At 44.5% G+C, this 16,934-nt stretch overlaps 1 protein-coding gene across 1 annotated transcript in view; it reads right to left on the bottom strand.

The window, feature by feature from the left end:
* The window catches only part of LOC141047156 (uncharacterized), a 63,662-nt gene that overhangs the window by 28,325 nt on the left and 18,403 nt on the right, over nucleotides 1–16,934 (bottom strand). Inside the window, exon 2 of the mRNA XM_073542114.1 lies at nucleotides 1,802–3,024. Coding sequence (XP_073398215.1) covers nucleotides 1,802–3,024 — 1,223 coding nt within the window. The remainder of the gene's footprint in view (nucleotides 1–1,801; nucleotides 3,025–16,934) is intronic.

Raw genomic sequence — 16,934 nt, 5'->3', positions numbered from 1 at the left:
CAACAGCATGTGAAATTGATTGTCAATCAGTGTTGCTTCCTAAGTGGACAGTTTGATTTTGCAGAAGTTTGATTTACTTGGAGCTATATTCTGTTGTTTAAGTGTTCCCTTTAATTTTCTGAGCAGTGTATATACTTCGTAAGTTTATAAGCCCCTCCAGTGTCAGGAATAGATAGTATGTGAAAATACCGTATATACCACTCAGGGAACACTTTACTTTCAGAGATAATTTCCATATTCATACTAAATGATGGCACAGATGTTCCAGACATTATGGTTGCACATATCCCTAGTCTTTATAATAATATTGCACTCATTCCCTGACAGACTGCAGCATGGCCATTAGTTAGAAGCTGCTAATGATCTTTGGAGCAGGTAAGTTTTCCCTGAGTGGTACATATTGGGCCGTCTGAAAACTGAGTTTAGTCTAGGACAATTTGTCTGCACTACTAATTAACAGCAGTTACATTACCAAACTAGGGCAGTCCCTATAATAATAATAATAATAATAACAAATTTTATTTTTATAGCGCCGACATATTCCGCAGCACTTTACATTTCAGAGGGGATTCGTACAGACAATAGACATTACAGCATAACAATAATCATACAGTAGATTATAACAAATACCAAGAGGAAAGAGGGCCCTGCTCGCAAGCTTACAGTCTATGAGGAAAGAGGGAGACACGAAAGGTGGGTGGTAACAGTTGCCCTGATTGTATGGACCAGCCATAATGTTAAGTGTGTGACAGTACAGACACAGAGGGCTAATGGATGCATAAAGCATGTGGGAACATGATGCGAGGAACCTGGTTATGGTAAAACTTTTGGCTGTGCCACACAGGGATAGATTAGGTTAATGTGTTGAGGCGATAGGCCAGTCTGAATAAATGCGTTTTTAGGGCACGCTTAAAATTGTGGGGATTGGGGACTAATCGTTTTGACCTGGGAAGTGCATTCCAAAGAATTGGCGCGGCACGGGTAAAGTCTTGGAGACGGGAGTTAGAGGTTCTGACTATTGAGGATACCAACCTCAGGTCATCAGCAGAACGGAGGGCGCGGGTAGGGTGGTAGACTGAAACAAGGGAGGAGATGTAGGGTGGTGCTGAGCCATGGAGGGCTTTGTGGGTGAGGGTAATAAGTTTATACTGAATTCTGGAGTGGATGGGTAGCCAGTGTATATAGGAGAAAAACACAACAATTATACTGTATTGTCACATACTATCTATTCCTGACACTGGAGGGGCTTATAAACTTACGAATTATACAGTTTGAAGCCTGGGATCTGCCAATATGTGGCTAGTTTTCTGACTGTTTCGGATAACATGATACATGATTTTAGTTTTTTTGTCTAGTCTCGCTTGAATATAGGTCAATATTAAATAGTCTCCTGATGAGTCGCCTTTTGTGAGGACGATGAAACCCGTTGACATGAGAGTCTAGGAGAGTGAGTGTGTATACGTCACCTCACCCTGTATACTGAGATGTGGGGTATATGCTTTTTCTATTGGTCACCTACTGACTGACCTTCAGGGGGTCAATTATGGGTATAGATTTACATTTGGAATTAATAAAGTTTAGTTTTATCCTTTTTTTAGCAAACATGAGGAATGACAAGAAACAACCCATTTATGAAGATTCAATTTTGGCTAAAACTATTCCAACATTATGAACATAAAAAAGGCTTCTCCCCTATGTGACATCTCTAATGTTTATTAACAGTTGATTTCCAAGTAAAATATTTCCCACATTAAGAAAATGAAAAAGGCTTCTCCTCTGTGTGACTGCTCTGATGTCTAACAAGAAGCGCTTTCCGGTTAAAATATTTCCCACATTCTGAACAGGAAAAAGGCTTCTCTCCTGTGTGGGTTCTTTGGTGTTCATCAAGATTCCCTTTCCGGTTAAAACATTTCCCACATTCTGAACAGGAAAAAGGCTTCTCTCCTGTGTGAGTTCTATGGTGATCAACCAAACTTTGCTTCCAGTTAAAACATTTCCCACATTCTGAACATTTAAAAGGCTTCTCCCCCGTGTGAGTTCTCTGATGTCTAACAAGAATCACTTTCCGGCTAAAATATTTCCCACATTCTGAACAGGAAAAAGGCTTCTCCCCTGTGTGAGTTCTATGGTGATTAACCAAATTTGATTTCTCATTAAAACATTTCCCACATTCTGAACAGGAAAAAGGCTTCTCCCCTGTGTGCGTTCTGTGGTGTGTAACAAAATGAGATTTCTCATTAAAACATTTCCCACATTCTGAACAGGAAAAAGGCTTCTCCCCTGTGTGCATTCTGTGGTGTGTAACAAAATGAGATTTCTCATTAAAACATTTCCCACATTCTGAACAGGAAAAAGGCTTCTCGCCTGTGTGAGTTCTATGGTGAGTAACAAAATTTGATTTACGTGCAAAACATTTCCCACATTCTGAACATGAAAAAGGCTTCTCCCCTGTGTGAGTTCTATGGTGAGTAACAAGCAGTGATTTACATGCAAAATACTTCCCACATTCTGAACATGAAAAAGGCTTCTCCCCTGTGTGAGTTCTATGGTGAGTAACAAGCAGTGATTTATGTGAAAAACACTTCCCACATTCTGAACATGAAAAAGGCTTCTCCCCTGTGTGAGTTCTATGGTGAGTAACAAGCCGTGATTTACGTGCAAAACACTTCCCACATTCTGAACATGAAAAAGGCTTCTCCCCTGTGTGAGTTCTATGGTGTATAACAAAATGTGATTTATGTGCAAAACATTTCCCACATTCTGAACAGGAAAAAGGCTTCTTTGCTAAAGGAGCAGTTTGTTTTTTAATGCCTCTTTTGTGACTTTGATTTTCCTTAGTAGTCAGTAATGAATCAGGAGATGGGACCTGTTTCATAGGATCAGATGACAGATCTTTGCTGTGAATGGATGATGATATATCTGGAGTAATGGCATTCACTTCAGTTGTATCTTGTAGGATCTCAAGATCATCAGATTTAAAAATTGAAGATGTCAGCTGTCCCTCTGATCTCCTGGTACAGTCATCTGCTAAGATAAAAAAAACAATTATTTTTAATAAAATATCCTTGAGTTTTATATTTTTGAACACTTCTACTTAAACTGTCCATAAAAATGGCAAGCTATGTAAAAAAGTTTAATTATTTACCAAGACAATGACAGTTCACAGTCTAATAGAAAACCTTGTTGGATGGACCAGTAGTGTGTGGTGTTCAACTGTTGGTTCATTCTGCCTCCCAAATATCGAATAAAAAGAAACCAATCAATGTTATGTAGGCGAAAATAATACCAATTCTCATCTCACAAAAAACAAGTCCCCACTCAGGTCCATCATTTGTCAATGGAAAAACAGATAAGGCAGGTTAGAGTTAATGCCAGTGGCGTATCTAGGGGGGGGCAGCCGGGGCAGTTGCCCCGGGCGCAGCCAGCAGGGGGGTGCAGTCGGGCCGCCTAATGCAGCGGTCCGCAGTGTCCTCCCTGTCGGCTGCGTTCTGCCGCCCCCCGGCCTGGGAGTCGGCGGTTCTCTGTGTCAGCTGTCAAGCTGACAGCCGGCGCAGAGAAGGAGGCCGTGCCGTCTCCCAGGGAGCAATTGTACTGGCGTCTATACAGACGCCTGTACAATTGAAGCTCTGACCGCCGGGCCAGAGCGACGTCAGCATCGTGATCAGGTCATGTGATCACGCTGCTGACGTCACTCCCCGGTGCCCAAAGGAAACGCTGGTGGTAAGTGTGCTCCTCTGTGGAGCTGAAGAACCACCGAAGATGGGAGATGAGGGGGAGTTAATGAGTGGAGATGGGGGGGATTTGTAGAGGGGATGGCGGTTAATGTGTGGGGGTATTTAGAGTGGGGATGGGGGTTAATGTGTGTGGGGTTAATGAGTGGGGATGCCATGGGGTTAATGTGTGGGGGGATTTGGAGTGGAGATGGGGGTTATTTAATGTGATGGGGGTTAATGAGTGGGGATTGGGTTAATGTGTGCGGGGGTTAATGAATGGGGATGGGGGTTAATGTATGGGGGCGTTAATGAGTGGGGTTGGGGTTAATGTGTGGGGGTATTTGGAGTGCGGATGGGGGGTTATTTAATGTGTGGGGGATTTGGAATGGGGATGGGGGTACTTAATGTATGTGGGGGATTGGGGATGGGGGGATTTAATGTGTGGGGAGATTTGAGGACACAAAATAAAGAGTATGTATGAGGAAACAGTATGGGGGTTGGGTGCAGACAGTAAGGGGAGCGAATGGGTTAATGTATGTGGATGGACACAGTATGGGGAGTCGGGGATATGTGTGAGCAGACAGTATAGCGAGTGAGGGGGTAAATATATGAGGAGACAGTATGGTGAACAGGTGGGATGCTAGAGGGGAATAGTGTGAGGTGACAGTATATTGCAGATATTTGTATTCAGGAGCATTATAATGACACTTCTATCTTTAAGGGCGTCGTGTGGAGATTTGCTGCAGAACACCGGAGAAGATGGACGTCTACAGAGACAGCTGTGGATGAGAAAACTCATCATGGGGTCTGGACAAGAAGAAGAAAAGGAGACCGACTGCAGAGACGACGTCATCTATAAGGTACTTGGATGTAAATGTTATTTGTGATACTGACTAATTCTCATGTTTTTATTTGTTAGGAACATTAAAGGGGTTGTCCAGGTTTGTGCTGAGTCTGCAGTCATTCTATGTGACTGCAGACTTCTGAATTCTCACAGTGCTCACTGAACGCTGTCAGGATTCTCTCGTGCCGGTAATTTACATACATTCGGTCACATGCTGACTAGACATGTGTGGCCTCACTCAATGAAAATGAACAGAGCGAGGCCGGGCACGTCTAGTCGGAATGTGGCCAGAAGTATATAAATCACATACTTGTGCTGACATGACTGTACATCGGCAAGTGAGAATCCTAAAAGTGTGCAGTGCATTCATTGTGAGAATTCAGAAGCTGCAGTGTCAGGATTCAGCTCTGCAGGTTCCCGTGTCATCACACGGACACTTCACTCATATGCGACTCTCATACTTATGGTCCTGTGACAACGAGCTTCTCTTCCTGCTTCTCTCAGTTTTTTACTGAACATTGAGAGCATTAGGAGGAGCAGCTCGTGGGTACATGGCTAAGTGTGCAAGTCGCATATGTACTTGGGGGGGGGCGCCGAACCGAATTCTTGCCCTGGGTGCCAGAAAGCCTAGATACGCCTCTGGTTAATGCTATAGTTAGGATTACTGATATGCTAAAGTTAGGGTTAGGGTTTATTCTAAAGTTAGGGTTAGGCTAAAGAATTTTGCTTTTCTCAATTGTCTCCCCATTAATTTGGTCACATCAGTCATGTCAGAGTTTTCTATTTCCAGGAAAAAAAAATAAAAATGAATAAAATGGCCCGTCAGTTTCATGGTGCAGAGGAGGCTTATGCGCTTTTATGTTCTGACAGTGAAGAAAGTGCAGTGTCAGATGGCGATGTGGATTTCGAGGGCTTTAGTAGCAGAGACAGTGATAGCTCAGAAATGAGCAGTGATTCTGGTCCATCCTCACACACAAGGACCAGTACAACAAGAAGGACAAATAGCGCTTCTGGAGAAATGTCTCCAACTCAGGGAACAATGCCCAGTACTAGCGCTGTCCCTAGTGCTCGTGAATTGGCGCACACCAATGTCCAAGGGGCTTTGCCTCTTGATGTAGCATTACCCAGATGGGAGGCTTCGGATTCGGCTACTCCATTCATCCCTAATTTTAATGCCATTCCTGGTATAAATGTGGAGGTGGAAAAATTTGCACCAATTATTTTTTTAATTTGTTTCTGACAGATAGCTTGCTAGAGCATATTGTCCTACAAATTTATATGTGTCCCAATTCATCAGCCAGAATCCACAATCCTATTATGCTAGGTCAAATTTATGGACACCAACTAATGTCCTAGAAATGAAAACATTTTAGGACTTACATTCGCTATGGGGTTTGTTAAAGAAATGAGCATTCGGTCCTATTGGTCCAACCACCCTGTTCAAGCCACCCCTATGTTTTCTTCTGTTCTTCTTAGGACCTGTTATGAAGGCTTTTCGCATTTATGAGGGGAAAGACAGCCAACTAAACCCACCAGGATGCCCTACTTATCTGGGGACATCTGGAAAAATCGTTTGGGAGCTGATAACTCCATTTTTACAAGAAGGCTACAATCTGTATGTTGACAACTACTACACCAGCATACCCCTAATTAAAAGTTTGGTTGAACATAACATAGGGGCTTGTGGGACCATTCGCAAAAACCATCACGGGTTTCCACAATCATTGGTCAAAAAAAAGTTCTGAAAGGGGCAGTCAGGGGCTTTACACAATGGAGAGCTGCTTGCCCTTAAGTATAAGGATAAAAAAGATATCTTTATCCTGAGCTCGATCCACACAGATGCCACAAGGGCCACTGCAGACCAACAGGGATCCACTACTCCAAAACCTGTGTCTGACATTGACTACCACAAATATATGGGGTGTGGACCTTGCAGATCAGGTTCTACAGCCATACCAGGGATCAAGAAAATCATATATCTGGTATAAAAAGTTAGTCATGTATTTGTTTCAGGTGGCCACATAGAATTCTTTTGTGTTATACAAAAAAGCCGGAAATGCAGATACTTTCCTTGATCATCAGGAAAAGGTCACTGAAAATCTTGTTTTTAAAAATTTTGTCCCCGCCAATCCTTTAGAATGTGAAGATATCAGAAGACTCACTGAGCGACATTTTATTGCACTCATCCCAGTAACTGAAACAAGAAAGAACCCCCAGAGAAGATGTCGTGTATGAGAGAGGAATGAGGCATGATACCCGCTATTATTACCCACAATGCCCATCATTGCCAGCCTTATGCCTCCATGACGGCTTTACAATCTTCCACACAGAACCACGTTTTTGAACTGTTTTGACATTCAAGCATTTGGTTTATTTAGTGACAGACACATTTGAGTAGAGCTGACTTAAAGGGAATCTGTCCCCCTTTTTTGAGATATCATATAATGATATCTTTCAATTGTGTGTCACATAAGGATTCTCTTAGTACTTTTGCTTCCCCCTGACCCCGCACCTTTCATGCATAAATTCCTTGTTTATATCGGTTCAGATGTATGTAAACTGCCGCTGTCCGGTCCGCTGGGCGGGGCTTATTCACCTGCTCCCCCCTCCCTGTCTTGCTCTACACATTTCTTTTTGTGTAGAGCAAGACAGGGAGGGGGGAGCAGGTGAATAAGCCCCGCCCAGCGGACCGGACAGCGGCAGTTTACATACATCTGAACCGATATAAGAAAGGTATTTATGCATGAAAGGTGCGGGGTCAGGGGGAAGCAAAAGTACTAAGAGAATCCTTATGTGACACACAATTGAAAGATATCATTATAGGATATCTCAAAAAAGGGGGACAGATTCCCTTTAACAATTTCCAGGGGTAGGTGGGGTTAGAGGTGTCCAGAGACACAAGCTGGGCACAATATGTTATTGTGAGGCTTAGAAAAAAATTACATCCAGCAAAATGTCACCGGTGATGGCGGCGCCTGCACAGTAGCGTCTATAAGTAAGACACAGAGGCTACTGGACAGGGGCCGCTGGTGACATTTTGCTGGATGTATTTTTTTTCTAAGGCCGGGGTCACACTAACCGACGCAAAATACGGTCAGTATTTTACATGCGTAATACGGATGAATGACCCCTAAATAGTGCTCCGTATGTCATCTGTAATCAAGGTGTGGTCGCGTATTTTGCGCATGTAAGCATCCGTATGGCGAGATTTTCTCGCAGGCTTGCAAAATGGACATATAATGGAGCCCTATGACAGGGTTTCTAACAGAAACCAAAGAATAGATATATACTCATAGAATGCATATATATATATATATGTGTGTCTCAATGACATGTGTGTATATATATATATATATAATGTATTCTATGTGTCTATATCTATTCTTTCGTTTCTTTATTAAACCTGTCAGTGTGATTTTACTGTATAGCGCACTGAATTGCCGGCTTTTCTAAAAGACACCGGGTGCGTATTTCTCGCAAGTCACATGTGTGGTCCGTGTGTAAACCGTATTTTTTGCGCACCCATAGACTTGCATTGGCGTATTACGGCCGTAGTACGCTGACAGTCCCAGCATGCTGTGATTGGCACGGAGCGTAGAATACGGATGAGAAATATACGGCTGGTGCGAGGGACCCCATAGAGAATCATTGGTCCGCATCTAATGCGTGCTTTTAGTGCCTCTCACTCGGCCGTATTCCTCGCCAGTGTGACCCCGGCCTAACCCCACAATAGCCACAATATTATAGGCATTATCACCAATAATATCAATGCTATTATATGCATTATGTAATAATGGGGGCAGGTCAGTGAGGGGTCAGCGACCTGTCATAAGCCAATACAGATGAATATGTAATCAGAGCACCACATAAAGCCCCGCCCACAGCCCCGCCCACAGCCCCGCCCCAGAGCACGAGAATCTCATTAACTGAAAACTACAAATACAGATTACACAACAGTAAACCAGAGTTGCCCTCATTTATGGTGGATCATTGGAGCTACTATGGATCCTGAGCAGAAGATTAGAGAAAATAATATTGCTCCCCATTTCAAGAGAGATTGTGCAGTAATCTGAATTCCTTAGGATCAAAAACAATGTAATTTATGACGTGGAGTGACTCCATGACACCAGGGCTGGAGCCAACACATCTCCTGCAGGCGGGAATAAATGTATATTACAGCCATCAGCCACGCACAGCTTAGAGATCTATCAGGGCACAGGTGGAATCTTTGTCCTGGAGATTATCACAATCCTCCTGGAAGTTAGTTGGTTTTAAAACAAATTGAAAAGTCAGGATAAAGGGAAACTCTGCTGTTATTGGACAGAAATTCACACTTGGCCTCACTGCACATTTACTGTTGTCGCTCATAAAAGGGAAGTTTGGCCAGAAAGACTGGACCTGGTCTTGTAGGGACCATAAGACATTCAGCAGCACAGAAGGGAGAGAAGATTCATCCGATAAGATCTCAGGGATCTAGGAAGCCAACAGCATCATTACCCTCCGCTTTCTCTTACAGGCCCAGCATAAGATTTTTCTACAAGTGATTTTCTATCTTGTCAGCACATTCTACGAACGCTGTCATTTGGCTTTATAGTTACAGATCTGGGCAGGTAACGGTCAGCGTCTCCCAATGTGATGGAGAGAATGGCTAATGAAATCAATTATTAACCCTTATATAAGTCAGTTCAGATATGGTGTACCAAGATGGCGTCTGTGTCTTCAGGCAACACCCTGGAAGGAATCCTTGGAATGCAGAAGCTGAGATACTGGATACCATATATGGAAGTGAAGCTGAAATGGACCTATCATAGACTGACACTGGCTACTCAGGAGATTGTGTGACACCCATTTCCTGTCTCTTTGTCTTGAGAATAAACTTCAGTTGTGTGCAAGCCTTTACTGAGAAAGGAGTAGACATCTAACTCTGTGCTCAGTGTGACTCTTTAAGCGTGCACTCGGCCTATATTGGGTCAGGTACAAGCAATCATATAGATCTCGCTTTAAGGGATCACCCTCACACCCTCAAGCGTGGAAGGTTTTTCACATCTAATATAACGATTTCATTGGACTTTCCAAAAATAAGGAAGCTTTTCCTGTTCCATCGTTCAGTCCATATGTAAGGTGTCCGCTTCAACGCTTGAAGGTTCATTTTATTATGAGTTCTTATCCACTCAGTGAAAGTCGGCATTTTTTCACTCTCTCTCTTTTTATCTTTTTGTTTTCTTGTTAATTGAATTTGTCTCTATAAATGAATACACCATTTATGTCCTCAGTTAATAATTGTTTTATTGTACATTTTTATGTGGTACAAGCCATGTGAACCGTTAACCCTGTAACGACTATGAACTTTGACACTGTGTCATTTGATCTGTTGGCGCTCGTTTTTTTGAATCCCAGCATCCTGTCTCAACTATATATACGTGTGATGCCTGTACATACTGTGTGGTATTTCCTGATGAAGGGGGCATGAGACCACCAAAACGCGTAGAATAAACCACTGTGAATCTTTGACATCGATCTCCTGGAATACTTTCTTGCGGCAGCGCAGAATATAACTACAAATTCCCCTGAATATGTGATACCTGCTATAAGGACACAGTACAAGTGTACCATAAGGAAAATGCCCCCAAGGCTGCAGAGAGATCAAGAACGGCAACTTACCAGGGAGGGGAAGGAGAGGAGAGCCAAGCGTTGGAACCCCCGACACGCATTTCGCGACGTCCCCCGCCGCTTTATCAAGGAGGAGATAGTGGAGTTTTTGTACTATTGGTATTTAATAAAATGATTTTGATATTTTTTATATTAAAATGACTGCGTGCTCCTTTGCTTCCCCTGGTATCTAATCCCAGGTGGTAGGTGGATCCTCCAGGTTGTAAGTTCTATAGAAAAGGGCTTTCATTGCCCAAAGTCATTTGAACAGTTTTGGGTGGAGGAGAATGTTGTGGTCTAGAGGCAAAATGGTGATCATGGTAATACGGCCGGACTACACCACCGATAAAGCAGCCACAACCGATGACTGAGAAGAATCTGTGACTTCTCTGCATTCAGTGGTTACTACTCACCTGGGTAGTCATATGTGGGAATCTCCTCTTTACACCACTCATCATCTCTCACATATGTCTCTGTAGTATTAATATGGGTTAGATCTTCACCCTGAAACACATATTGTAAGAGTCACAGACAGATGGAGAAGTCCCATCTATGACCAGCTCTAATCCTGCCATCTCCACCGTTCTCATTACACAAGTATAAAACATATAATACTGGTGGATAAAACAAGACTGAGCACAAGACCTTCACAGCCGTCTACACATCATAGGGGAGATCTCCTGACACCTTCTCTCCATCTACCTGATGATCCTGAGGAGCCCTGGGATCTTCTTGGTTACAGTCCTGTGGTAGAAGAGGACGGGGACATCTCTCTGGTGTTGTCCTCTTACTGGACAGATCTGGAGGAAACACATACAGGGACTGAATTCATTCTCTACATACAGATAATTATAGGCCATGTGTATTTAGTCCTGTCTATTACCTGGAGATGTGAGGGGCTGGGGAACCTCCATTATGACGTCCTTGTACAGATCTCTGTGTCCTTCTAAATACACCCACTCCTCCATGGAGAAATAGACAGCGACATCCTGACACCTTATAGGAACCTGACACATAGAATGATACCGTCATCCCCCCGATCCCTTCATAGTGTTACTGTATAATGTCCCAGCATTCCCAGCAGTGTCACCTCTCCAGTCAGCAGCTCCATCATCTTGTAGATGAGTTCTAGGATCTTCTGGTCATTGATGTCCTCATGGATCAGGGGGTGAGGTGGAGGCCCCGTGATTGGGCTCAGGGGTCTTCCCCATCCCTCAGACACAGGGTCCTGACAGCGATCACTAGAGGTCTTCTTCACCACTGTGTAATCCTGGTAATGGAGAGACACATTAATAAATCTCACTACAGACATTTCCAGAGTCCTCACCTCTCCAGTTCTGTCCATCTGTTATTCCCATAGATAAGAATGATGTAATGTGACGTCATCAGAATCTCTCACCTCTCCAGTGAGACGGAGGAGGATCTCTAGGGTGAGGTGTAACATCCTCTCCGCCATCTTGTCTCTGTCCATATCCATCCTTGATGGGTAAATCAGAAAAATTCTCTTCTGTAGAAGATCTTCACTGAGAGGATCCGATATTGTAGAGACCTGAATGAGAAGAAGATGAGCCGATGTAACATCATAAGAATCCTGTGTAATAATACAATTACTGGAGATAATAAGGGAAACATATGAGAAGATTTATTATTTTACAGGGTTTAGTTTTCTTCCCTGACATCTACTAATAAAACCTATATATTTAGGCCACAGACAACAAGCAGTTTCCTCCTCGGAGTCGGCAGCTGAACACGTTCCTCATAGACTCATCTTCCATAACGCTAATTCTCGTCTCATTACCGACACTGGAATCGGCATTAGCAATACTGCAGGAGATATTCATTACACGCGACATGAGAAATAACTCCTTCATGATGAGGACGACATCTTCATCTTCTACTGCGGCTCTAGAGACAGATTTGGCCAGAGTCGGTCACTGCCTCCATCCCCACCGGCCGTCTATATGAAGGTTTCCCGTCTTCCCCGCACTGGAATCTTCTCTCACGTTAGATCTCAGCTCTGAGTCACACACAGAAGTTTGAGGCTTTTAGAAAAGATTTTTTGTTTCCACAAACACAACGGACAGAAATGATCTGATCCCAAAGTCTCCATGTACAGTGATTTATGGGGTTTATTTCTGGCCTTAGACTTTCCTATATTACAAGAAAAACTCCAGAAAAAGCCGATATTTAAATGTTTCTAAAGAAAATTGGCTCCAACAATTCTTGTAAGAAGAAAAAAACATGGAAAAAGCAGAAGACACATTTTACTATATTTCAACAAGTGAAACAATTTTTTTGCAAATTAATTCTTTTGGTCCCCAGAACATAGATGTACACCGCAGGGACGGCACAGATGAGGCTGCAACAAAAACCCTGGCAGTTTAACCCCTTGCTGCTGTCAAAAGCAAATATGGCATCTAAGAAGGTGTGACAGAGTTTGGCTGAATGCCCCCCGCCTCCAAGTACTCGATAGTATGGGGCGGCCTAGTTACTATGATACTTACATGCCTAATAATGGGGTCTGGGCTGCAATGTATGAAGGTCTATTAGGCCGGGCCAGAGGCAGCGTCCAATAAGTTACCTTATAACACCCCCATACACATTAGACTAAAGTCCCATGAAAGCACTGATTTCGGGGGATTTGGCCGACCATATAATGTATTTGGGGGCCTCCCGACAGATGATGTCAGGGCAGAGAAGGATCTGGCATCCTGAATTTCAGAGGATAATCTGTTTGTTCTTCCTGTAGATAATCCTCCTCTAGAGGAGTCTGGAGGCGACTCTCTCATACAGACCACAGGAAAGCTGGAATATTTGTGTATATGGGGGAGTCGGGAGAGATCGCCATCTGCCAAATGACCGTTCAGCCAACTCTGATCTCATGTGTATGGGGCCGTTAGTATTACACTGACAGGCAGTGATGATACACGGCACTACAGTAGTACAGGGCATCACCGGAGCCATCAGAGGCTTGTATGTTGTATGATCGCACTGATCAGAGGGGTTTACAGATCCGACAGCAATAGCTGGAATTGGACCCTCCAACGTAAAGAAAAAAAAATCTATCTATCTATATACACTGTTCAAAAAAATAAAGGGAACACTTAAACAACAGAATATAACTCCAAGTAAATCAAACTTCTGTGAAATCAAACTGTCCACTTAGGAAGCAACACTGATTGACAATCAATTTCACATGATGTTGTGCAAATGGAATAGACAACAGATGGAAATTATTGGCAATTATCAAGACACCCTCAATAAAGGAGTGGTTCTGCAGGTGGGGACCACAGACCACATCTCGGTATCAATGCTTTCTGGCTGATGTTTTGGTCACTTTTGAATGTTGGTTGTGCTTTCATACTCGTGGTAGCATGACACGGACTCTACAACTAACACAAGTGGCTCAGGTAGTGCAGCTCATCCAGGATGGCACATCAATGCGAGCTGTGGCAAGAAGGTTTGCTTTGTCTGTCAGCGTAGTGTCCAGAGGCTGGAGGTGCTACCAAGAGACAGGCCAGTACACCAGGAGATGTGGAGGGGGCCGTATGAGGGCAACAACCCAGCAGCAGGACCGCTACCTCCACCTTTGTGCAAGGAGAAACAGGAGGAGCACTGCCAGAGCCCTGCAAAATGATCTTCAGTAGGCCAGAATTGTTTATGTGTCTGCACAAACGGTTAGAAACTGAGTCCATGAGGATGGTCTGAGGTCCTGACGTCCACAGATGGGGGTTGTGCTCACAGCCCAACACTGTACAGGACACTTGGCATTTGCCACAAAACACCAGGATTGGCAAATTCGCCACTGGCGCCCTGTGCTCTTCACAGATGGAAGCAGGTGACAGAGTCTGGAGACGCCGTGGAGAGCGATCTGCTGCCTGCAACATCCTTCAGCATGACCGGTTTGGCAGTGGTCAGTAATGGTGCGGGGTGGCATTTCTTTGGAGGGCCACACGATGTTGGGCTGTGAGCACAACCCCCATGGAGACACAATTGTGCCTTTACCTGGAGATAAATTCCCAGTGGGGGCAATTTCCAAAATGCAATAACTTAAGTGGGGAATTCAGCTCTTTTCGCACTTAAGGGATCTGTATATGGAGTCTACAAACTACAGTGGGGGAAATAAGGATTTGTTACGCTGCCAATTCTGGGGCTAAAGTCACATTTTTGTGAGGAAAAAAGTAAAATTGTCATTTTTTCCTTCCACATTGCTTAAATTCCTGTCACACTATCCGGATTCAGATATTGTCCTGTCAGAAAGGAGAATACAGAGAGTGAAAGGGTTAATAGGACTCACAGGAGGAACCGGCCCAGAAAGCAGAAGATCCAGGAGTGTCTGCCACATATATGACTGCTCTGTGCACAGGACCTGTGATGAGGTCACAGGAGGGGAGGAGTCAGGGGTCACATGATCAAGGGCCTCAGTGTGTGCAGGACTCAGTGTGCTGGAGCGCTCCCGATAATCAGCTGCGTGTGTCACGCTGTGTGATAGTCACAGCACCTGCATGGAGGGCGACACATGCAGCTGATTATCGGGAGCGCTCCAGGGATCCGGGGTCCCGATGCAGCTATTCGGTAAGTGATATTAGCCAATAACAACTTCTCCGACGATATTCGCTCATCTCTAGTAATAACAGCTCAAAGAAATTCACCGAACTTTTCATTAAGTTTAATAGTGAGACCCTATTAAATATTGAGCACCAGCGGGATGAAGCATTGACAGTGGCATGTAAAAGTGTGGGCGCCCCTGGTCAAAATGACCGTTATTGTGAGCAGCAGTAAGATGAAGATGAAATGATCTCTAAAAGGCCGAACCTCTAAGATCACACATGGCCTTTGTATTTTAGGCAAAAATAATAATAAAATATATATATATATAGACATTTATTACAATTTCATAATTGCAAAAAGGAAAAAGGGGCGATGCAAAACTTTGGGCACCCTGGGAGATTTGTGTACTGAGATAATTTTGACCAAGATTTCACACCTTAATTAGCTTGTTAGGGTTCTGGTGAGATCACATGGTGACCAGGAGCTACAGTGTGAGGAATGGGCTAAAAAGAGTTCACTAGACCCATGCACAGCTGTATAATGAGGCCCAGGCTTTATAGTGAGGGGACAGGAGTGAGGGCCTGTGCCCAGGAGCTACAGTCTGAGGAAAGGGCTAAAAAGCCTTCATTACACCGCTGTACAGCTGTATAATGAGGCCCAGGCTTTATAGTGAGGGGACAGGAGTGAGGGCCTGTGCCCAGGAGCTACAGTCTGAGGAAAGGGCTAAAAAGCCTTCACTAGACCCCTGTACAGCTGTATAATGAGGCCCAGGCTTTATAGTGAAGGGACTGGAGTGAGGGCCTGTGCCCAGGATCTACAGTCTGAGGAAAGGGCTAAAAAGCCTTCACTAGACCCCTGTACAGCTGTATAATGAGGTCCAGGCTTTATAGTGAAGGGACAGGAGTGAGGGCCTGTTCCCAGGAGCTACAGTCTGAGGAAAGAGCTAAAAAGCCTTCACTAGACCCCTGTACAGCTGTATAATGAGGCCCAGGCTTTATAGTGAAGGGACAGAAGTGAGGGCCTGTTCCCAGGAGCTACAGTCTGAGGAAAGGGCTAAAAAGCCTTCACTACACCGCTGTACAGCTGTATAATGAGGCCCAGGCTTTATAGTGAGGGGACAGGAGTGAGGGCCTGTGCCCAGGAGCTACAGTCTGAGGAAAGGGCTAAAAAGCCTTCACTAGACCCCTGTACAGCTGTATAATGAGGCCCAGGCTTTATAGTGAAGGGACAGGAGTGAGGGCCTGTTCCCAGGAGCTACAGTCTGAGGAAAGGGCTAAAAAGCCTTCACTAGACCCCTGTACAGCTGTATAATGAGGCCCAGGCTTTATAGTGAAGGGACAGGAGTGAGGGCCTGTTCCCAGGAGCTCCAGTCTGAGGAAAGGGCTAAAAAGCCTTCACTAGACCCCTGTACAGCTGTATAATGAGGCCCAGGCTTTATAGTGAAGGGACTGGAGTGAGGGCCTGTGCCCAGGAGCTACAGTCTGAGGAAAGGGCTAAAAAGCCTTCACTAGACCCCTGTACAGCTGTATATTGAGGCCCAGGCTTTATAGTGAAGGGACAGAAGTGAGGGCCTGTTCCCAGGAGCTACAGTCTGAGGAAAGGGCTAAAAAGCCTTCACTAGACCCCTGTACAGCTGTATAATGAGGCCCAGGCTTTATAGTGAAGGGACTGGAGTGAGGGCCTGTGCCCAGGAGCTACAGTCTGAGGAAAGGGCTAAAAAGCCTTCACTAGACCCCTGTACAGCTGTATATTGAGGCCCAGGCTTTATAGTGAAGGGACAGGAGTGAGGGCCTGTTCCCAGGAGCTACAGTCTGAGGAAAGGGCTAAAAAGCCTTCACTAGACCCCTGTACAGCTGTATAATGAGGCCCAGGCTTTATAGTGAAGGGACTGGAGTGAGGGCCTGTGCCCAGGATCTACAGTCTGAGGAAAGGGCTAAAAAGCCTTCACTAGACCCCTGTACAGCTGTATAATGAGGCCCAGGCTTTATAGTGAAGGGACTGGAGTGAGGGCCTGTGCCCAGGATCTACAGTCTGAGGAAAGGGCTAAAAAGCCTTCACTAGACCCCTGTACAGCTGTATAATGAGACCCAGGCTTTATAGTGAAGGGACAGGAGTGAGGGCCTGATCCCAGGAGCTACAGTCTGAGGAAAGAGCTAAAAAGCCTTCACTAGACCCTT

Source organism: Dendrobates tinctorius, unplaced genomic scaffold, assembly GCF_039654945.1.
Source record: "Dendrobates tinctorius isolate UK_male_01 unplaced genomic scaffold, ASM3965494v1 ptg000126l, whole genome shotgun sequence".
Taxonomy (NCBI): Eukaryota; Metazoa; Chordata; class Amphibia; order Anura; family Dendrobatidae; genus Dendrobates; species Dendrobates tinctorius.
The sequence above is the reverse complement of the archived record's forward strand: the minus strand, read 5'-3'. Positions and strand labels throughout refer to the sequence as shown.